This window comes from Centruroides vittatus, unplaced genomic scaffold (genome assembly GCF_030686945.1).
Source record: "Centruroides vittatus isolate TY-2023 unplaced genomic scaffold, ASM3068694v2 contig_400, whole genome shotgun sequence".
Lineage (NCBI taxonomy): Eukaryota > Metazoa > Arthropoda > Arachnida > Scorpiones > Buthidae > Centruroides > Centruroides vittatus.
The window spans coordinates 3912603-3938366 of NW_027122215.1; the positions used below are offsets into that span (position 1 = coordinate 3912603).

Genomic DNA, 25764 nt, shown 5'->3' on the forward strand with positions numbered 1-25764 from the left:
TAAGGTTCTTGACAATAACAAAGCGATTATGACTTAAGTACTCACACAGGTCATCAGATATACACACAACTAATAGATTCAAACGTCTAGCAGTACACAAATAAGGTTTCCTGCAAGCATTGCTTCCTAAATCCAATCATCTCGTTTCCACTCTCTTATCAAATAAACAATCGCAAATGCAAATATATGCAACTAGTATGGTAATTGTTTGTTTTCCAGTTGTAATTCGTGACTGAAAATTAAGTACGGCGTGGAAACTATACTTTTCACTAATGCAACTTACTAAATCACACTGGTTACAATTCTGTCACATTAAATGCTTCAGTAATGTCATTTCTACGACTAAGTACAGTGAGACAAATTCCTTTATCGAATATGATCAGGTAGTTGCGGTGACGCAATTAATATTTTATATACCCAAGTTTATTATTAAATACTTTGTTTTCTTGTTAAAAAATTCAAGATATAAATATAAAATTCCATAAACTTTTGAGAAATTTATGCTAAAATAATTTTATTGCGTTTATTTATTCATAATCGTAATAATTAAGGTTGGTTACTTATTATATAAAAGTTAAAATTATTAAGGGTAAAAATGTTAAGATAAGAAATCTCCAGTTGAACAAATTGGATAATAAAAAGTAAAGCAAGAGCAATTGGGAAGTAAGGAATTGTGGAGAAGAATAAGTAATTGAAGAAAAGAACAAGAACAAAAATAGATGGAAGAATGAATTGTGGAGAAGAATATCACAGATGGAAGAATATAACAAAAAGAACAAGAACAAGAACAGATGGAAGAATAAATTGTGGAAAAGAGCAGCTTCACTCTTGAAAATAAAAAAAAAATTGTAAAAATTAGAGGGAGAATGCCAGTTATTTCTATGCCAACCACCAAATCTTGGATTTCTTATCGGATATATTTATTTTTTAAAAAGTGCAATAAATTAACTAGAAAAGAAATAAATTAATGTTTTATACCATTTATTTGTCCTATTTTCGAAATAGAAATATAAATCAAATACAAAATAAATTATTGTTATATGTTATCAAATTTATGAACTCAATATTGTTAATTTACATATTAGTTTCTACATATATTATGTTTATATGAACATAAAAAAGGTAAATTTATCGAATAAACGAAAAAAAATATTTATATAATGTTTGATATTTTCGAAGCTTAAATAAATATAAAATTATCCGATTTAATAAGTTAACAATATTGTTGTCGATATAAACTGTGATTTGTTTCTAATTCTAGAAGATGTAGTAAATAAGAAATTACAGTTTTTCAACTGAAAGATGTATGATAACACTAAGAATGAGAAATGATAAGTGTATACAGTACAGATACCTCTTATGATGTTACAGATGCAATATAATATAACATTTCATTTTAAAAGTGTTCGAAACCTTTCTGAAACAGAAGTGTTTTATACATGATTCTGCGATAAGAGTTTTATCAACTTTATTCTACAATAAGGTATTCTAGATTCTTTGACTAGTAGGAAGCCACGATTCCAAACCCGTGTATTGATCGTTCGATGTATTTTGTTTTTCCCCCTTTTTTCTTTTTTTCGCCCTCTTTTCCAAGCTCAGTGATGTACTGTACCAACCAGAGGGTTTGGCTAAATTACCTTTTGCAGTGACAGCACATTTCGTCCAGTGGCAAACCGAGATTTTTAGAATTTTCTTCTTTTTTTTCTAAGTTCTACGTGACTTGCATGCTTTTCGTGTAACTTTAGAAGACTCAAAACCTCAAATTTCTTCGAATAACGCCACTTTTTCTAATGCCATTCAACCTCTTATTTAGTATGGAACATACTTTTACCTCATCATCTGCTATTTTTCTTATCGCTAGATTGATAGTGTTCCTTAATGGATAAATAGCACGATATATGAGAAGGTAGATGATGATTCGAAATAGTAGAAAGACATATACTCCACTGTATATCCAATATTTTTGATACATAAGTAACATAAAATATGTCGAAAGCATAATGTATAATGGATTTCGTTATATTATTTATAACGAAAAACGGCAACGTAAAAGTTTGATAATATCAATAAATTGCTAAAAATAATATTAAAAAAAACACTATAATTGACATGGAAACGATAATATACGTCTGTATATTTAGTAAAATTTCAAATATAGAAGTGACTGTGTGGTTAGAAAATTAACAAAACACAAACAAGCAGGAGATACTTCTTCAATATTTGCATCACTAATATTATCTTTCAGTTGTAAATTTTTGTAGAGATTGCAGCTTTTTTTCCTCCCTTCTTTCTCGTGTTCTGTGTACAAAAGGGGGTAGTGGCGCTTGTCAAAATGTTTGATGTATGGGATGTGCACCGGTTGCCATGGTAGCATGTCAAAAGTACACCTTCCGTGTTTCTTTAGAAATTATCAGCTATCAATATATGAATTTTGAGCCTTTTAAATTATACACGTCAAACTTTATGTATTAAAAATAAAATAAGAAAAATAAAGTTAGAATGTTTTTAAAAATTAAAGTATAAGTAGAAATTATTAAAGATGTATAAATTTAAATATATTTCTAACTCTAAAGATAATAAAAAGATATATATTTTTATAATTTATTTAGTAATGTTTCTGTAGATTTGATTATTACATAACATATCACATTATCTAAGATTAGAATTTTCTCATTATCAAGAGCATAAATGTGGAATTATATATATATATATATATATATATATATATATATATATTATTAAAGTGAAAATGATAATGTTTTAATCTATTTTAGCACGTTTAAGTTAATATTATTAATAAAGATTTGGAATTAATTATTGTATGAACGTGTTAAAAGATGATATAACATTACAAAATAGATTAATATCATTTTAAAAGAAATTAAAAATCGAGAATTGTTATTAATCATTAACTATAAACAATATTTATTAACTTGAATCAAAAGGATTATATTTATTAAATTAGATTAATGAAAGTTTCAGATAATTATAATTTAATTATTATCTCTAGTTATCATCAAATTTCAATTGCTACATTATAAATATGCTATTTGATAATCTAATTAACAAAATATACATTTATAGAAAAATCATATTTAAAAACTACAAAAGAATGAAGGGAAAAAATGTTTATTATTATTCTTGATTAAAGAAACCAAATCAAAGATGAGGATCTTGAAAGAAAAATTGATTACTTTTGTAAAATGAAAGGAATCAATGCAGTGATGAAGCTCCCGAAATAAAATGACATGGCTACAGTAATGAAAAAGATAAAGCTTAATATTCGTCGAACTAATGAAAATAGAACAAAAATAGACATGAAACTCGTAAAATGACATAATGGAGATTAATATTTTTTAATAAAACCAATCAAAATGACGTTGAAACTCTTAAAGGAAAAGCGAAATTCAGATTGTACGTTTAATTAACGAAGTAAAAAAGCATATTTAAATTCCTTTACTTTCTATACATATTACAATATAGATCATAATAATAGTAAAAGGATTATTAAATTCGATTTATTGTCTTTAAGTGGCTTTAAGTTTGGAAAATTTTATTTATTTATTCATTACAAAAAAGTCCTTTAATGAAATGAATCTAAATAATAATGAAAGCTTTAACAGTGAAATAATTCTAATTTATTCTATCCAATTAAAGAAATACAAAGGTATAGATGCTTTGTAAAACCTGATTTAATTCTATGAAGGAAAATAAATAAATTTTACTTTAAAACAATCTAAAACAGTTTTCTTTTGCATCACAGCACCCGCCCATTATTGGGTATGGACAATAGATCTTGTTAGTTAGCCATTTATATAATAATTTCCACTTCTAGGAAACGATCTCAGAAAGTAAACATAGAAGTGACAAAGTTCTTGGAATGATGTAAGCTACCAAGTTAAATAGTAAATGGTGTGGTCACTCTGTAAATACTCTCTACAAACGTCTTTACTAAAACGTGTTTACTTTGACCTAAATCTATCTTTAATGGAATGAATACATCCGGAGTATGAATTTATTCTCGCATAAATATTCACAAAGATCTGATCGCATTCTATATCAGTTTGGTTGGCATAAATTTAAAAATATGGGTATTAAAGTTCAGAAAAGAAATTCCTTAAAAGTATTAAATTTCTAAATGGGGAGGAAGAAATCTTAGTATATCATTACATCTTATAACCGATGCAACTCGTTTGAAAACATAAACATTTAATATTAAAGTAGTATGGGAATAGAGAAAAATGTTACTCAAAGGAATTCAGTATTTTCTAAACTGGTGAAAAAACATGAAAAGACAGGAAACCTATAAAGGTAATGGATGTTTTTTCTGGATAACAAAATGTTCCATGAAGAGATTACATCGAATGTCTTCGTCAAGATATCTTCCATTACCTTTTCTAACATTGGAATATTTTATATATAAGTGAATAAAAGTAATAATCCAACTAAATATATATTTTAATAATACAATTTCTTGTCAAAAATTATTCTGTCAGTACAAGAAAAATAAATTTTTCTTTCCACGTTGGGACTGTTTAACTTCTCATTGTCGGAAGTCAACGACAGTATCTTGGTTCGATGGTTTATAAAGGCCACCAAAGATTCGACCCTACCACAATGATAAAGATGGTAGGTTTCAGAAATACGTTATTGCCGGCTGGATCCTTTATTACAGTTCTTCCCCCCACTAAAATACTGTGATTGATAAGTTGGTCATAAGTCTTTCTTGCTAAAATACTGTATATAACAATGAGAAACAGCGTACGTTTTAAAAATTTAATTAATATAAGATCGTTATGGGTTACGTGTTAACATAATCGAAAAGATATTTAAAAATAAAGTTGCAGTTTTTAGTCTTTATCTAATAATAAAGTTTAAATTAGTGTACATTATAATAATATTACTAAAATTGTATTAGTTGCTTTCATGTTATGCAGGTTAACTGCAACCAGATTTACGTTCCAACGATGACAACGACCTGATTTGCGTTCTAACTGTTCACACGCACATCTGATTATTAGTTATAATGTATGTATGCTACTGAAAAACTTACCTATTTTTTAAAATAATTCTCTATATTACTTTGCTAGATTTAAAACACATGACTAATTTCTAAAGAAAATAAAGTATATTATCTTTATCCGAAACTTAAAATCAATAAAATAAACAATTTAAAATGTTAAAAATGTTGCTTACATTTCAACAATAACAATAAGATGATAACGATAAAAATAAAATGTCAACAATAATAAGATCTTGACAACAACAGTAGAATCATTAGCAATACTAAGATGATGACAGCAGTACAATCATTTTAACAATAGTGAGATTACTACAACAACAGCAGGATCATTTTAACAATAATTTATGAAGACAAAAGTGAATTATTTTAACAATAATAAGATGATAATATTATCATCTTTCTAGTGTGTTTAGGATCAGTTTAACAATAGCAGAATTAAGATGATAATTGAAAGATGATGACAACAACAATAATTTCATTTAATAACAATATATTATTTAGTGTCGTATTTACATAACACTAAACAACAGAAATATGTCATATAAAATAAATCCGGTAAGCAAATTCACACTTAAAGAAGACAGTTTCAAAATTAGAACAAAAAATAGCTTTTAATTTAATGTTGTATACATCGTAAAGAAGTATACAACAGTAAATTCATTTTTAAAATAATTACAATATAAACAACAGAATTTAATAATAATAAAACATCAACAAAAATTGAATGATGATGTGTTGCTAATCATCAGTAAGTCAGTAAATTTATCTCAATAACAGTAAACTGAAAGAGCCTTTAATGTACCGTACATTTTCAATGTTAGATACGAATTATCTGCACAATATTTACTTTTATTATAAAATTTAGAAAGCTAACATTGAATTATCTTCGATGAACTAATGTTATACAAGGCAACTTTGATCAATAAATTGTTAATATTATTATTATATTTCTCTACTTTGAATCTAATAATCACCATATCAGTCTTTGAAATTTTCGATTAAATTTTCTATAAAATACTTAGCTGGATGTAATTTCATGCTCTAAAATATATCAATATTATCCATTATACATTAAACTCTCTCAAAAATATAGATAAATGTGATTTATCTTCGTAAATAGTTAAATAAAGGAAAACATAACACCATTATTTAGTTATCTAGTTATTGATCTTAATCTATTATGCAGTAAACTAGTTATATTTAATCTTATTTATTATTAAACTAAATGATTTTTATCAGATTGTACCTTCTAATTAGATAATTAATGTGATGATTTATACTATAAGTAACGTTCGTTTTATTTCTATTTGCTTTTCTTTAATTAATGAATGATTATTGGTTACTCCCTAAGTGATAATATAATAAGGTAAATAAAGTCATTTTGTTTGTTAGCCATAAACAAGACTGGCGTTTAGAGAATCATAAGAGTAATTTATTCAATTAAGGCTTTAATTTTAAATTTATAACATATATTTCTTATTAAATAAGGATAATCACTAATATTTTCCACTCATTTTTCATATAAATATAGAGTTTAATACTGTAATAATGTATAAAGAACAAATATTATTATGACATCGTCACAATGCCGGACTGCAATTTTATTTTTAATTTAATTCATTTAAAATATATGCTCTCTACCTCAAATTAGTAGTGTCTTGCCCCTGTACATCATACTTTTCCTGTTAGTAATAGAGTCGTGCCGGTCATGTATATAACTCCTTTCAGGGTAAAATTTTGAGTTGAAATCACGTGACTTTCGGTTTGCATCGGAAGTTTGTGTATATGTCCATGTCTGTCTCTCTGTCTAAGGACAGACAGAGAGACAGACATGGAAATTTACAGGTCTACAATTTTTTCAAATTGCAGCCAAAATATTATATGTGGGCTACAGAATGCCTATAGAAAAGTATAAATAAAGCCTATACCTTTAAAAGGGAAATATCATGAAAAAATTAATACAAATATGTTTTAAACTTTATTTATAAAATAACTTCTAAAATCATATTATATTATTGTTGTTTGATACGAAAATGATATCACTGGAGATTACAATTAATTAATTAGATATATTATGATTTTCATCAAATCTGATGTAGATATTCTATATCTGTTGTAGGCATATTAACAGGTAAGCACAACTATGTGAATAAGATAAACAGGACAACTATTATCAAGGTATATATCAGAATATATAGCTTCTATTATCTGTTACATGATAATGTAATTATCTGATAATAATGTCTGAATTATATTATAACAAATGGAACACAAAAGATAAATATACAGATTAAACTGATTTAATTATGTAATGAAGATTTTGTATTTCTAGAATAAAATATTGATTTTAATTTAAATTCATTTATAAAAAAAATTTTAAAGTTCATATTTATAAAATCTTTTGATAAACATATTTATATTAAAGAAATACTTTGTATATTTTTTAAGTAAATAATTGATAATGTTTACTAAAAGTAGGTTGCATGTTCAAAATAATTTTAGTAATAAACTCTTATATACAAACAACTCAAAAACCATTTTTTAGGATAAATTTATTAATATATTCCTGGCATTATATTAAAGATATAATTAATAAAATATTGATTTTAATACTTAAAAAAGATATTTTTTTTATTTCTTTAACATCTAAATTATATATAAAATTTTATAATTATTCAAATAAACATTATTAACTATTAAGAATAACGTTACAGTCTGAAAACAATGCTTAATTAGATGCTAATGATGCTTTTATCGATTAGAAATAAATTCATTTTGATCCAATATAAATTATTTAAATAAAAATAAATGATATATTTTTAAAATAATTAAAAAATATAAGTTGATGATGTTTCAAAATAAAAATAAAATGCTGCAAACCATCCATTAAAAAAATGAAAGATAATTAATGTTTGAACAAATTTGTTTACACATAAAAACTCGAAACTATTTAATAAAGTTAAAATGTATACATTTAAAACTTTCGATAAAAAATAAATTAATTCACTAAAAATAATTAACGTAACCAAATTTAAAGAAACTTATAATAATTATTCAGATAAACTACAAATCTTTCACATTGCTTGATTTATAAAGAAAAAAATGAGAAAGAAAGAAACAAGAAAAGTTGATTTATATGCTAACGAGTATAGAAACATGACATTCATAGAAGCAGTTTTATATTATTGAATTAAAAAAATTCTCCATATCATATGAAGTAAGAAAGTTGTCGCAGCTGTCTATTCCATATGACATTGACTTCTTCTTAATCCTGTCTACACAAAATTGCAAGACATGTAAAATTCTTTATAGTTAATTTCTTCTTTTGCTTTGTGCCAAAACGTCAGATACAACAATTAAGTTAGACAAGGAGAATCTATCCACCCCAAAATTTAACTTTCACTAAATCCAAAATACAAATGAATTTTTAAGATTTTGATGGATTTTTCATTAAAAATCCCACTTTTTTAAAATCACTCAGACAATTTAAAGTTTAAGAAAACAAAATAAACAATTTTAATACGTCTATTCTTTTTATTATCTCAGCAAATATGAATAAGTAATCAATATATAACAAAAAGAATATAGCAATCTAAATTCACTTATTGTTAAATTTTTATGATGTAAAATTGAGGCGTTTTATTTAAATATATCAAATTCATGCTTTTTATGAAAATTTCTGAAGAATATATTTATTATTTTTCAATAAATTCAGTCATAAAAACTATACTTTTAAAATAAGATTTTATACTATTATTTTTCCTAATCCTAGATTTCATTTAAAGAAAATAATAAAACATTACTATGGCGATATAAATCTCTTTTTAGTAAATCAAATCAAAATCTGATCTCAGAGATTGAATCAATTAAAAAAAACACAAACACAAAATTAATTATTTTCTACAGGAAAAATTGTATACAACGATTTGAATGATGTAAAATTACCATTTAAAAATGTATATATGTATAAGTTTGGATGAAAATGCAAATAAGAACAAGAAATTTAAAATGAAATGAGAGAAAAAATTTCTATTCAGAATTTCAGATAAAACTCTTGATTACAAAATTACAACTATGATGGAATATGTATGAGAGTAAAACATTTTTAAATCTGTCATGAAGTACTCTATCAGACAGCAGGAGATACTCTACAAAAATTCACTAAAAATATGAAATAAAAAGTAAAAAACAAATTACAGAAATAAATTCAATCTGAATAAGAAATCAGTTTATATTGATGAAAAAGAAAATATTATCATTTTTATTTAAATTCATTATTTTTAAAATATTTATAAACACATTTATATTTTCTTAATAAAAAAAACCACCTTAACTAATTATGGAAAAAATTTTAAATCAAAAGTAATATAATGCAAACAAATATATATAAATATTTTATTATATAAACAATTTATGCATGATTAAGATAATATGTATATATTTGTATTATAAACCCTTTGAGTAATATATTTAAAATAAATTATGTACAGAGAAATTATTATAATAATTACTTGAAAAATTATTCATGAAGATAAAACAGAATAAAATAAAATTTTTCTGTTTTCATTCCTTTTTTCAACTTAACAATTTGTTATTGGGTAGAGATAAAATGTATAAAATAATAATTTTATATAATATGAAAATAAATTACTAGAAAGCAATATTAATTTTCATATAAATCAAGAGAAATTTTAAGGCTTTGCCTACTATGCAAAAGAAGAAATTTAAAATTATAACTTTTTTTTATTATTTGAGATGGTTCCTTAACTTCAGCTGTTCACTTCCCATTAGCATAAAATAAAAAATTAAAAAAAATTATTTAAAGACGAACAAAAATTCTCATCAATTTATTCCCCAATATTAATAAGTTTAATATTTTTTATTATATTATGCATTTTATTATAGTTTTTTTTCTTAAAGATTTGAGAAGCTTAACTTTAATATAAATGGTTTTAAAAAGAAAAATAATTAATTTTAAATAATTATTTTAATTTAATTTTATCATTCGCTTTTATAAATTATAATAAATATCTTTAATTTATTTATTACCATAAAAATAATCATAAAATTTCTTTATTAAGATATTAAAAGATATTATTTTTATTGTTTTAGATCAATTATATAAATTGTTTAATGGATTTTTAAAAAAGGAGTTACTCTGCAAGGTTATATAGTTATGAGGGAAAACATCATTTACAGGCGCAAAACTCCTTTTAGAAAAAGCCCAATTTGTTCATTAATAAACAAACTTTCATAAATCAACTCGTTTAATAAAGCTAAATCCACTGGTAATAATATAACTCAAATTCAGCTTAATAATTATCTTTGAATACAATTTTTCACTGATTTTATTCTCCAGTGTACACAAGATTATGTAGAGGAATAAAAATAATTAAATTAAATATATATTAACTAAATATTCAAACTACACGCGAATATCTGTGTTATCACGCATCAGTACTATTCGAGATGTAATATTATTCTAAATCTCCACTACTATAAGAATAACATTTGATTTTCTTGCAGAAGAATAATTGAAATTTAGATTAAATCAAATTTGATTTATAGTAAAATAATAAGAGCAATGTATTATAATTTTTTTAACACAAAAGTAAATATTTTAAAATTTTATAAGCGTTTAAAATTAATATTTAGCGATTAATATGTATTATTATTATTGCACATTACTCAATTTAAAGTGATACAATATATGGCATTATATGATCTAAAAATTTAATTTATCGTTTTAAAAATAAATCTGTTTACATATTCAATATAAAAATGATATTAATATATTATAATTTAAATTAATTTGTATAAAAATAAGTTTATACTTTAATTAAAATGTTATTTATAATTTAACAGATATTTTTAATAGAATAGGATATCTATTATCTGATGCTTATTGTTGTTAGTTATAATGTATGCTTTAAATTATATTTTTCTGAATTTATTTGTATTTAAACAGCAAACACTTAATTAATTAAAATAATAATAATAATATTTTTAGCGTAACAACCGTAATTTAAAGCAGTACTTCTATAGCAACAATCTGATATGAAACCGTTTAGCTGAGAAATATTTAATCGTTTAAAAATAAAGTACCTGGTCGATAGGCACCTTAACACCTTAACCAAATAATACTAAGATAGCAGTAACCTATAGGTTTATATAATGCAAGTATATAATCCAACCCGACCTGTGTAATTGCTAAACATTCGACTCTCGATTTAATTTAAACGGTTTCAGGGGTGAACCTAGATGTTTCTACACCCAAATTGATGTCCCAAAAGATGAATAAATCTTGTAAAATTCGATTAACTCCAACAGCAAATTGATCGTCTATTTGTGCTTACCTCCCTGCGGTGTGACCAACGTGTCTGTGCTTACAACCACCCAAAGTCCTACTAAAACCAAGGCAACACAGGAGCCGGGAGGGAGACGGGCCAAACAAGCAACAAATTTGACAATCATCGTCACATCGGCAGTCTCTTAACCGGTTATGCAGATAGCGTAGTTGAGGGGTCGATCAAAAATTTATCCTCATCACGAAGAGTGAAAATTTCTTACACACACAACAGATAAGACCCAGCGACTGCAGCGTAAAGCAGAACAAGTGAAGCTCGTCGCACTGCTTCCTATTCCTGCCGCTAGAGGTGTGTCACGTGGCATGTGTAATGCCATGTCCAATTGATGATCAATACAAAGACGTTGGAATGTGCAGGTTACATTCTAATATGACCACCTTCTGATCCGCTTGCCGGGTCACTTGATACAATTATTACTACAGTAGTTGAAGTAAACGATATTTGTGTCAATGAGAAATCTTTTATATACTTTGGCTTTATCTTATATTGGGGTTAATAGAATGTGACTCATTGATTGATTAGATGGAATTATTCAAGAGATATTCCTATCTGATTCAATTTTTATGCTTAAATTGCAGAATTTCATCATTCATTATTGAACTGCTTGAATTTTTTCCGATGGATAAATGATGCCAAGGAGTATTTTTTGATGAGTTAAAGAGTGTTTTTTGATGAAGTGGTGGTTAACGAGTTTTTCTTGATGAAATTGGGATTAGTTATCGAGTGTTTCTCTTCACTTGCTGATGATTAACGTATGTTTATCGTAAAATTGAAAGGTTAATAGAAGATCAGAAAGTATTTTTTTTCTTGCAGATTTTCGGATATTTTATGATAAAAGCTAGTCAATGATAATAATGATGATTCTATATCTACAAGTAAGAAATGATAAGCAATTTCAATGAAGACATCATCACATTCCGGTAAAAGAGTTGATTAACATGCATTTGCAGCGAGACGAACAATTAATGCTTATTTCTAATGACAGTTGATGTTAAAGGGTATTTCTGTTGAAAATTCGCTGTGAATAACGATGATTTAAGGGAAACTAAGAAGGAAAATAATCATTATTTTAAAGAGATAATTTAATTATTTCATAATGATTAAAATTTCAATTTTTATACAATTTAATAATAACTAACGGATGAATAAATAAGAAATATTCTACAAATATTGGTCCATCAAATGCATTCTTAGATAATATATTAAGTAATTAAAGAATATTATCGTACGAAATGGTGATAAAGAGCATTTCCGATGGAGTAATGATAACTAATGAGAATTTGTGATAAACGTGATTGATTAGCATATACCGATGGGATAATAAAGGTTAAATAATATTCTTAATGATAAAGAGAACTAACCTAGAATATTTTAAGCAATGATTATCATTAATCTGCTAAATAAATATTTTTTTACAGTAGCAAAAAATTGAATGTGCTCTGTAATACACTGTAAATACGGCATAAATCAAACACGTAAATTATATTATATTAAATAAAATATATAAATTTTTAAAAATATATTTTACTATAAATATAATTAATTATTTTTAAATAAATAGTGTTTTATAATGTGCTTTTTATTAACGATAATTTTGCTAATAGAGAGAAACTGTTACATATATAACTATTAAGCATGAATAATTTAATAATCATAAATTTTCATTAGTTCTAGTTGTGCTATAAAAATAAATAAAGATATATAATAATAATATTTTTTGATTAAAAAATTAAAATAATATAATCTTTAATGTTTTGTAAATAGGCTATTATATTGTTTAGACAAATAAATAATGTTACGTGTTATTTTTTAGTTTTTATTCTAGCAAAATTAATATTGAACTTATAAAACAGTAACAAAATGTAACTGCACCAACACTGAGTCAATAAATTATAACGTTGTTATTATTGAACTACAGTAATTATAGTTTAAATTATATAACGATATTTAATTGTAGCATTTTCTTGTTATTATATATAACTTAATTATACCTTAAAAATTATTTTATTATTAATCAATTTGTTTCTGCAGTAGTACACATTGAAAAATATTACACATGAACTTTTTCTATGCCAGCTAAGCTTATTATTCTAGCATTTTGTGCAGTTAACAAATAGCATTTAATAAAAATTCTAAACGAAGATTTAAATCCAAAATCGGATTTATTTTAATAGAATTTATAAATAAAATAATTACTAATTAATTAAATGTTTAACGACTCTGGAAAATAGAAAATGGCAGGAATATCTAACCTTAAAATTTAATTTTAATACCAAATTATTAACTCCATATTGTATTAAATTTCTATAAACGTTTAACAAATTTCTACTTTGTAAATTGAATTGTTAATGAATCGATTAACAATGTTACAAATGAATTGCTAAATATTATACAAATGATTCTTAGTTTATGCGTTTGATGTGCAATTAATTAATAGCTTTATGTAAGCATCCTGTTTAAACTTAGTTTTATAACGTTATATATAAATAATAAATCTGAATTTATCTTTGATTATTCGTGAAATTTAAACATTTATATAAATATTTTTAAACAAGAAATCAACTTGAGAATATCTTGTATCTTTTCCGACGATTTTTCATTTTAAAATTAAAGAATACTTTATGATAATTAACATCTGAAAATATTCATTTATTAGTCACCCGTATCATTAATAAGATGATAAATTAATATTTATCTATCGTGTATAAAATATTAATTCGCACTTAATAATTTATTAACATATCAAAAGTTATCAGTCATTCTCTGATGTTGTATAGCACTTCGTCATTCATTAACTTATGTCAAGTAATATTCAATTTTCTGACATGGAAAGTTATTTTTATCATTCATATTTTATTATCTTTTATCATTTAACTGTGAATTGTTTTGTTCTTAATCTTTTTGACAGAGATTATAACATCGTTTGGTAATTTTCGACAAATTAATAATTCACGTTTTCAGTTTTTTCACTCTGATTAAATCGTTTAATATTGACAAAAAAATTGACTTAATTAGCATCAGTTAATTAGCTCATTTTACGTAAAAATGTCTGAAAATTCGATTTTCTATTTAAATTATTTAGTTGAAACATATTTTGTTCACTTCAAAATATCAATAGCATTCATCCATCAACGGAGCATTCAATCATCAATTACTAATTCTATCTAATCGAATCATCGGGAAATTTTAGTCAAATAAAACTCGCGAGCAGCCATTTCTACCATTTCGATCCGTTAGAAAATGTAATTCATGCATATATAATTCTTTAAACCGTTATTCTTCTCATATATTGATTTATCATTCCATTACTAATTAATGATTCACTAGTTCAACGATATCTGCGAGGCATTCTCTCACTAATTATATTCACCACAATTTTTTAAACACTAAAAATCATTGTAAATTTACAAATTTATGTTATTTTATTTTGTTACGTGAAACTAAGATTTTTTTTCCAATTATATTTATCATAAGGTAGGTGTTTTTTGCTGTTCTATCGATTTTCTAGTAAGCATTCTTCCCAATTAATGATTTATTAGAATGGATTATTTCACCACTTACTGATTCAGCAGTCTTTCTTTCACCAACCAATTCTTTAACTCACTTCTCTATTTTTCATTTCACATTAGCCATTAATAATGTTCTTAAACAACATTATGAAAAAAGTTACTTAAACATAACTCATCAATAAATGTTCTTCATGCTTAACTGCATTTCTGTCAGTCAATACATCATCATCCTGGTATTAATATTTTATACCATAAACATGTTGACAATATAAAGATATAAAACATGAAATTATAATCCAATTACTCTTGTCTGTATATTTACTAAACCCTATAATTAATTACTGTTGGGACACCTCGTGCTACTTTTCAGTTCTCTTCTAATGATTAGAGTCAGCTTTACTTGACAAGGATACATAACACTAACGATATACTATTATCTTATCAATTTCGTCTTCCAAATAGACTCATTTAACTTCTTCCACTGTTAAGCAGTACAAAAATATACACAAATCTCATTAGTTTTGTTTCAGAAGTTTTAAAATTATTATCCATAAATTTCCGAACTCTCTACCGCTCCAAACTGCTATTTACTCTAACAAATTTGTCTTAACAATGCAATTTTTAAAGACATTAAAAATCTAAATTGTTACAATTATCTAGAAATAATATTCCATAGAAAATGTTTAGATCTCATATATTAATGCTTAGTCGAATCTTTACACTGGTCGACTCGGAATACTGATGCTTTACTTCAGTTCAGTAAGTCGCTTCAGTAGTCATCAATAAACTCTCATCCTGACCTTTATCAGGCACATGTATCAGTTCTGTTACGCTTATCTTCTATGCTCTTGTATTCTAAACACAACTGACTCAGACACTCAACATTTCATTTTAAGGAGTGAACGTAATCACATCTTTAACTTCTCGTTAGGTGAATGTGAAGTTTTCTGTCTTTTTATTCGAATTTTTTTTTCCTTATTGCTCTATCGAATTTTATGTTACTGTATTTTGTTCTATTCTTGATCTCTGTTTATGTCATTTTATCTTTATTCTGTTTTTTTATTACGTTTTATTCTTCTCTGTTCTATATTTTATCAATTCTAATATCATACCCTTTATGTTTGTTAATATCCAATATCTGTTTCTCTATGTTTACTGAATCTAATATCCGTTTCTTTTTATTTACTGAAATCTGTTTCTTCCATGTTAAGAAGATCTAATTTTTGCTTCTATACTTATGATTAAATGCTCGATTCCTTGCTATTCGGAACGATCTGATATCTTTTCTAGATTTTTCTATAATTTAAAATCCGTTCCTCTTATATTTTCACTGATCTAATAAAAGGTTTTTTTATTTATTTAATACTTTTTGGTATTTTGTACAGACTCTGCTTTTTGTTTATTATAATGTATTTTTTTTCTTTTTGGGCTACAATTTTAAAAAAATGTAGACCTATAAATTTCCACTGTTGTCCGTACGTCCGTCTGTCTTTCTTTAATCTCGAGAATAAAGTTAGACATTTCAAATCTTAGATAAATATGGAAAGATTAGAAGAAGAAGGCCACGATTGACTGTAAATAAACTTCCGATTTGCACCAGAAGTCATGTTATTTCAATTCAAAAAATTTTTCCCTGAAAGTGTTAGATAGATGATTGGCACGACTCTATTGTTAGAGGAAAAGTATGATGTACTGTACAGGTGCAAGCCACTACTAATTTAAGATGGAAAGCATATATTTTAAATTAAATAAATTAAAAATTGCAGCCCGGCATATTGACAATGTCACAATAAATAATGGCTCGTTGTTTTTGCCTTTTCTATACAAGATAGCCCAAAAGCCAGTTAACCGTTGCCTAGCTTAAAATGCTATCTTATTGATATATTTTATTACTTACAAACTTTACAAAAATTTTCATAAATTCAGTTTCTGATCGACATTTTCAAACGCATAGAAAATAAAGCATGGTTAATTAACTTCTATAGCTTAAGTTCTGGATTTCTTTTGCTTACAAAGATTCGTATCTGTACTTAATATTTAATAATCTAAATGTTTTATTCCTTAATTTCTTTATAGTTTCGATTTATTTTTTATATATTTTTCCTCGTTTTTCTTCTTCCTTTTCATATATTTAATTAATTTTATTTAAATTAATCTTATGCTAACTACTCATTTTATATCTTTTAATATTATATCTGCATTTTAGTTTTATAGGTTTTACTAATTTTTTATTTATACTTTATTCAGATTATTTTATTTTATTTTTTAATTATATAAACTCTGATTATCTTCCTAGTTATTGATTTAATTAAGAAAAATTTTCAAAAATATAAATTATCAACTAATTACTACTTAATTGTAAATCAAGTTTATTCCCTGAAATTAATTCTAAACCTGCTTACATTTAATCAATAATTAAAACGTTCATCGAGGTCAAAGGTCTTAAATAAAAGTTCCTGTTAAGAATATTATCCGAAAAGTTATCTAATGCCGAAAAATCCTTTCTGATGAATGAATGGTTATTAATGGTGCTGATAATGTAATTGGAAAAGACATATATTGAGTAAAATTAGTAGAATCTTTCATTAATTAAATAGATTTTGTCTTAGAAATTCCTACATAATTGGCCTAAAAACAGAAGGAAAGAGAATAAATATTGAACACTAAACGATGTTTACTTCGTTTATTTGCTTGTTTTAATTAAAAAGAAACGAACGGAAAATTGTTTAACTTGAATCATATTTTTTACAATTCAATTTTTGTTTGTTTTTGTCAATACTTTTTGCTATGTTTCTTTACCATCTTCCTTATCTATCAAGTTTACTTCATCCTTTCTGACCTCTTCTCTCAACTGTAAAAAACAAACTGCCTTCTACACACAACTATAAAGTTTCTATCAGATTGCATTCAACCCTAAATAATAAAAATCCGCACTGGGTATGGCAATGCACACTACTTCACTCTCCATTGAAACTTTACCTCCTGTCGGTGAGACTTAAGGACCTTTCACAATCGAACTAGGATATAAAACTAGAGAAACTCTTTTGACTGAAAATCTTACAAGAATTTTTATATTTATTAAATAATCCCTTTAATAATTTTTAATTGAAATTTTTCTAATTATGGATTAGTTTTGCTCCAAAGATTTCTCTGGAAAATTTTCTTGTAATCCTGCTGAAAGTTTTATGACTTTACCAAAACTTTCAACAGATATTCCTACCAGTCATAAATAATATTTTTCCTTTCGTTGAAAAACTTGTCATAAAATTCATAAAGCATGACTTATCCCTGATCCGAGCAACAGTTTCCATTCTGATACATTGTTTTGCCTAGTTAATTCCATAGAAGAACAACAAAAAACTTGATAAATGAATTGATTACTTGATAAATTAAATCCTAACAGTCAATAATCTCTATGCGATGTTTGATCTTTTCTTTTATAAAAACAGTCTTTTTCGGATATTATCAGAGAAAATTATCTTTTTTGTGACAACTTTCGAAAGACAAACTTCCATTAACTTTACTGGTACTTTTATATCCGAAATATTCGTATTTAAATGTATTTTTAGAAATTTACTTCATTTAAAACATGAACAAATGTAAATATAATTGTTTTCGAAGATATATTAATGTCAAAAAGTATACTTACAAAAATATTTATCTATCATTTTCATCTATAGAAATCATTAATTCTTGAAAATAAATCCATAAACATTACGTAAAAATATATATTTTAAAGAATTCCATAATTTATTTTCTAGAGAATAATGAATAAATTATCGTAAAAATTAATTTAAAAAAAAAACTTTACATAAATGAGTTATTTAAACAAAGCGAATTCACAATGCAATCTCGCATAAAGTAAATCTTCAAAAATATTTTTAGTTTTTAAGTTAGAAAGAGAGAAACAGCATCTATTTCGGTTAAAATATCTTTATAGTGATTTCTATCAGAAGAAATGACATCTGAGCTAAAAGTTCAGTGAAGCACGAAGACGGGATGTGAACCATGGTCAACCGTACGAAACGTATCAATCTTCATATTCCAATAACAAGTACACTGCTAGAGAAATCAACGTTGAAGGATGTAAAAAATAAGAGCATGGCTTCTCAGTACAAATATACATCTCAGGAGTGCAACTCGTGCATGCTATCAGCAATGTCTTGTCTTATGTGATGTGACTGGTTCACTTCGGTTCAGAGCAAAGAAGCATCCTTAGCTTTGTACGATTTTCATATTCCAGAAACGTTACATTTCCTGGTGAGTCCCTCTTTTCTCTTCTTATTATTATTTCCGGGCAGTTCATTTGTAAAAATCATAGTTTTCTTTTCATATTTTACATTTAATACGACTTCTTATTTATCTTTCTAGTTTAATTAAATGTAAAAATATATTTTTAAATAATATAAAATACGCTCATTTTCTTATTAAAAAATACAATCAATTTATTATTTCTAATAATTTAAATTCAATTATTTGGCTATTATTCGAGTTTATCGCTTTTCAATTTCGATTAATTTATTACGCTATTAATTGAATAGAATTAACAAAAATTAAGAATACAAAATTAATTAGAAGTATTTTTAATTAACATATAAATAAAATAGCTATTACAGCTTAAATTTCTAGTGGTTATTTTAGCAAGATATAATTAAAAAATACTTATTTAAAAAAGCAAACTCTAAACCAGACACAGATAAAAAAAACGATCAAGAAAAATTACCGAACATCTCGAATTAAACATTATTTTAAATTAATGTATTTTAACATCATTAAGATTCATTCAAACCGATTGGGCGTATTAAGATTTCTTTATTGCTCAATTAAAAAACAAAAAGAAGGTAAAGGAGAGTTGGAAAAAATTAAAAATGATTCATCTTCCTGAATTCCTTTTCGCTAATAATAATCGCTTCAACTTCCAGTTGCATAGTGTAATTTTATATGAAGTAAAAAAAGCACCATCCAAACCGAATTAAAAGGAGATTTCCTACCCCTCTTCATTCACCACATCTGTGGCCATGTTAGATTATTGAGCAAGTATTGGAATATCTTCTTTGCCATATAGATTTAATACAAGTAATACGTGTGTCCCATGTTGACAAAGTGAATTCAATTGGAGCGCACACTTGTCCCTTCAACCTGTTCTTCTCCGTTTTCCAGAAACATGTGACGCCCACCTAAAAATCTGATCGATGGATGGTCTGTCCACAAAATCAATACCAAAACTACGATAATGAACGTATAACTAGGAGTCTTGTTAGATTCGTTATCGAAAGAATGTTCTCCAAGAAGAAGAAGAGGAGGAGAAGGAAAAAAATGAACAAGCCAAAAAAACTACAAAAAGTATTATTTCATATATTAAACTTTTGCTTGTACAAATTATACTTCAATAGTTATACAGTAATCACTCCGTACATTAATATATGTTGTAAAATACTTAACAGACCATTTATTAAATGTAAAAGTCAGTTTATTCGTTTTTAATGAATTTTTTTACTATTAGAAAGAGGAAAAATGACTGGAAATGGAGATATGTAATTTTCTTTTTATAAAAATTATCATTTATTGATATAATGTAAGTTGGATTATCTTAGAGATTAATTATTGAAGATGGATCAATTCTGTTTATTTCTGCTATTCTAAGATTATTTTTTGACAGAAGAGGATTAAAACAAAAAAAAATCATTGATTGAGCAATGTTTACGTTTGCTATAACTTATCTACTACATTAAATTTTCACTGATATATTTTTTTAATATTATAACAATCACATTATTACTTTAATTCATATCACAAAAGCATATACCTCCAGGGATAAAATGCTATATGAATGAAGTACAAAGAAAATTATTTATTATGTTTTAAATTTAATTAATTAAATATTTTAGTTAATTATATTTTTTATAATTGTTTACAACTTAATTCATAAATATTTTACGTGGTTTAATTTATTTATCTTCTAAACAATCGCAAACTTAATTCAGTGTTTATTTAATCTGTGTTCAATTTTTAATTTTAAAAATATTCATGACTTTTATTTTGATGTTATTTAATCTCATCGAAATAATTGAAACTTTTCTTTATTTATATTTGATAATAGAAGAATAACGGATTTTTATTCAATATCGGTCGAATAAAGTTTATCAAAGTAAGTTGTACATCAAATTAAATCTGTTATTGAACCGAATACAATAACAGATTTAATTTGTTATTGTTTAGTTCATGTGTAAGTACAATCAATTTACTCGATACCAAGACTTATTTTTATCGATAATTCAAGTTACAATTGCCAAATTTTCCGATAATAAAAGGCATGAAAAAGTGCTCAGAAATCAAAAATAAATTTAATACAAGTATCTAGATTTTATATATTATTTTTTCATCTTCAGCGCCGAAAGAATTATATTATTTACTTCATTTATACAACAATAAAATTATATATCTATAGCAAATCGATTAACTTGTTTATAAAAGAAAATCACTTAGTAAAGTTCTCAAACTTTCAAATTTAATTCGCTCCACTGATACAAAATAAGAATTGAATTATAAATAGGAATTAATAATATATTTTTTTTATTAAATATAAATCAAAATTTAAAATTGTATGTCTTACTTAATTAATATTTAAATTATATATTATTTGTCTCCAACTCTCCCAGATAAATCGATTGATCCCTCAAGTATCACTAGTGATCAGATTGGCATCACTTGATTTAAAAGTTAAATATATATTCGAAATTATTAAAAAAAATTTTTTATAAAACAATTATCTTAATTTATATTTGAAATTTAAACAAATTACAGATTTTAGAATAAAATAAAATAAAAAAAGGAAACATTAAACATTTTTAAACACGAGTCAAGTAATATATAAAATTTTTGAAAATTTGTAATTTCTTTTTTCTTTAACCTAAATCTGCGATTGTTTTGATGCCATATATTTTTCATCTTAAAGAATATATATATATATATATTTTTTATTATTTCAAAATTTTTCTCTCTACTCAAAACTGAATATTTTATTTGTTGGCTAATGTCCAGGAATTTATATTGTATATATAATTGCAGGAGGTAAAAACCTTAACTTATTTTTATTGTTTTATTTCAGATCGTCTCATTGTTACAAACAAACAATGAAAACTAACTTCTAAATTATGAAATAAATAAAAAAAGAAGGGGGAAAAATTCTTGAAACGAGTGACTACATTTATACTTTATTTAAGAAATAAACATTTTAAACAATTGTTGTTGTTTCAAATTATTTCTTTATACGCAGCTGTTGAGACTTCTTGAATAATAACTGTTCTCTTTTGTTACTTATAATAAGGATGTTTACAGGATATTAATTCTTAATTTATGAAGTGTTTTTTTGTGATAATGTAACTTTTTTGTTATAGTCTACACGATTATAGAAGAAATTATGTTGCGTAAATGATGAAACTTTCTCTATTTTTTTAGTATTTATGGTAATATTTTTTATCGCATGCTTCATTGTATTAACTGAAAGCTTGGTTAATTTTGCTGAATTTTTATAAAGTTCTCCCATAAGAAAATGTTAAAAGTGCTAGTGTATTTTTATATAATGGTTACTATAATGGCTATAGTGGTTGGTGAAAGTTTTAACATATTCATAAATTCCTATTCAAAGTAGATTTAGAACCTTTCAGGAAGCTTCAATACCTTCTTAAATTCTTGCTTTTGGAGAATATGTTGACTTATTATAGTGAACATCTCCAAAAGCATGAATACCATCGAAATTGCTTCTTCAAAAATATTTTGAGTGCTTCATAAAACGTTTCTACGAGCCATCATCCCCATAGCTAATCTATTTATATAATGCTTCTATAAAGTTTGGCTTGGTAAAACGTATAAAATGTTGTTATTATTTGTTATATATATATCATGATAATAATTTCTAATACTAGTTCTTCCCAATTCATCAATTCCTTTTTTAGAATACTCAAAATTCTGAAGCCGTTCCGACTTACAAAATACAGATAACATTTTCGATAAAAAAAAAATATATCCAAGAAAACAAAATAGTTCAGTTGTTCGATATTTTTCAGTTCTTTCATGAATACTTGATATATCTTTTTGATTTTTTAACGATCTTATTTACCAAAGGTAAGTATTTTTCTAAGTTATAAATAGTGCATGTATGTTTACAATAAATGTATAAAGAGATCGTGATGGGTTTGTCAATATAGTATAGCATTTTTTCCAATTCAATTTTTTACAATTTTTTGAATTCCTAAAAAGAATATTCAATTGATAAGATTGAATATATTCACTAGATAAATATATAAAAATAAAGTTATTTTGTCTTTGAAAATAAAATGTATTATTAGATAGAGTATACGTAGAGCTTGTTGTAAAAAATGGGCTCTTAATGTAAAAATATCCCTTATTTTAATATAGGAAAAAAACTCTATGTGATTTATGTTTATTAAAGAGTGAAATCGTTGAATTTGGTGATATTTTATAATAAAAATTCTAAATTTGTTCGATTTCTTACATTATTATGGTCGATTCTACTTTTAAAAATACAACAGATAAGGTTATAACTTGAGAACTACACTGGATAACTGTTTTTACTATTACAACAACGGTGATAGTTATCCATTATGGATGTTGATCTTCTTGAAAAAACACTTTTAACTGATTTTAGCTTAACTGGAGCTATTTTCTTACAGCAAAGACATAAACTCTTAACAAGAAAAATAAGAATTCTAAATAGCCTTCGATAATTTTAACATAACTGCATCGGAAAGCTATAGATATTTAATATAATTTAATTAAATATTTTAAATGTTTATTCTGGATTCGTACTTAAAGAATTTTTAATCTATAAAATACTTGAAATTTATGAAATAATAAATGCATTTACACTAAAAACTAGTCCATGTGAGAACAATAAATCTCGTGAGAAAGATTAGTATTGAGGGGAAGCCAAACTGTGAGGAAAAGCCTCCGTTTGCACCCGGATCCATTCAAAAAATGAAATTAACGCATTTCTATTCAGAGCAATTGGAGCAGCACAGATTATTACATATTGGAACATTGTTTAATTTTTAAATACATAAATCATTTTTTTGAAAAAAAATTAAAAACTTTCGCTTCAATAATCTTCATTAACAATCGAGTATCTTTTAAAATAGGGATCATAATAATTACAACATAAGTAATGAGTCATATTAGCTCAAACACCCATTCCATCTCTGAACTGTCAATTTTTACAAAAACTTTCCAGCATCGCCATTTGACAAGAACAGAGAGAAAAAGATGGAAGGAAAAAAAAAGATCATCCAGTCTACCGCATCGCCATTAAAATCCTTTCGAGCGTATAACTTGTAATGATTACTTCATTACGCGAAGAATTTACAGTTGAAAGAGCAATTAGATAATGCTAATCCTTATAAGAGAGTATATATTTAATAAAATTAGAAATGATGAAAATGAATTAGATTTAATACAGTAACTAGAGATTTTCGATATCTTTAATACAATTTTCAAAGTTTTTAAGTTTTCATCTTCACGTAATCATAAAATGTTGTATTGATGTCCATCCAGGTAAAAGGATAAATTACATTGGCATCATCTTATATGAATTGGTACTTAATATTATGACCTATTGACTCTTTTTGAGCAAGAACTTTGTGAAATTCTACTTGACACAATAAGAAAGGTAATGAAAACTAATGTGAAGAAGAAGAAGCCTTAAAGTATAAAGTAAAGTATATTTTTTTCCATTTTCAGTGTACTTTTTAGACACTGTACATTTTTCTTTACATTTAAAGAAAACAATATATATATATATATATATTTGTAGTAATATGAAAATATAAAAAAATACTGTAATGACAGTGTCGTGTGTATCTGGAGCTCGATAGTTTTTGAATCTACTAATGTGAATTAAAAAATACGATTTAAGAAACAATAAAGAATAATGCTAAGAACTAAACGAATTTTTGAAAAAAAAAACTTTCGAGTTATATAGAATTTTAGAAACAAAACGAGCTTTATAGCAAATAGATCGCCAGGTTTTAAAGTACAAAATACCGTTTATATGAGGATGCATTTTGGGGAACAAGACTATGAAGTAGTAATGAGATCGGATGTGAAAATGGACTTCTGTAGCAGGTATTACTCCTACTGGAAAATGAGCTTTTGTAGTAGTAATGAGGCTGAACTTTTAAAGATTTAAATGATACGAAGTTCTGGATGGTGAGTACCTTAATATTGGTGAGTGCACTAAATCAAGCTCAGCTATAATTTAAAGAGAACTTTTTACAGAAGAGAAGTTGAGGCCTTGACATTTCTTCTTCATTTGTCAGCTATCTCTCCTCAAACCTCTTTCCATTCAATAAGAAAAGATAAAAACTCTCACTTTATGGGATTGGATAATGACTCATTTTTCAAAACAGAATAAGGAATCTCATCTATCCAATATCTAACTTCTCCTTAAATTGTGATTAATTGTCTGTCTCTTTATTTAGTCGCTTAAACTCTGTCGTGCTATTTTCCGTCGCAGGGGAACACTCTCCTTTAACCACTATAAAAACTTTCTTTTCTTCCAGGTTTAAGGATGACATTAAGTTCACATTTTCTTTTAGGCTCAACTACTTTCGCTAGCCATGGGATTTGAGAACTAAACTTTTGGGAGATGTTGAAATTAAACCTACAGGGAGGAATTGATTATTTTTAAAAACAAAAAAAAATAAAATTTTCTTTAAACTAAAAACGATTAGTGAAAAAATTTTTTAAATCCCCAAACCAATCAAAACTTCTAACTCGGTTCTTTCATATGCTGCAGCCATTTTAATCAAACTATATTTAACACAGATCTACTTTATGGTATTACTAA

The 25764-nt window shown here is 25.4% G+C and overlaps 1 protein-coding gene across 1 annotated transcript in view; it reads right to left on the reverse strand.

Moving 5' to 3' along the window:
- The window catches only part of LOC136976468 (tyrosine-protein kinase receptor TYRO3-like), a 137120-nt gene extending 125500 nt beyond the window's left edge, over window positions 1-11620 (reverse strand). The window contains exon 1 of the mRNA XM_067271753.1: window positions 11380-11620. Coding sequence (XP_067127854.1) covers window positions 11380-11497 — 118 coding nt within the window. The 5' untranslated portion in view covers window positions 11498-11620. The remainder of the gene's footprint in view (window positions 1-11379) is intronic.
- Window positions 11621-25764: the final 14144 nt, after the last annotated feature.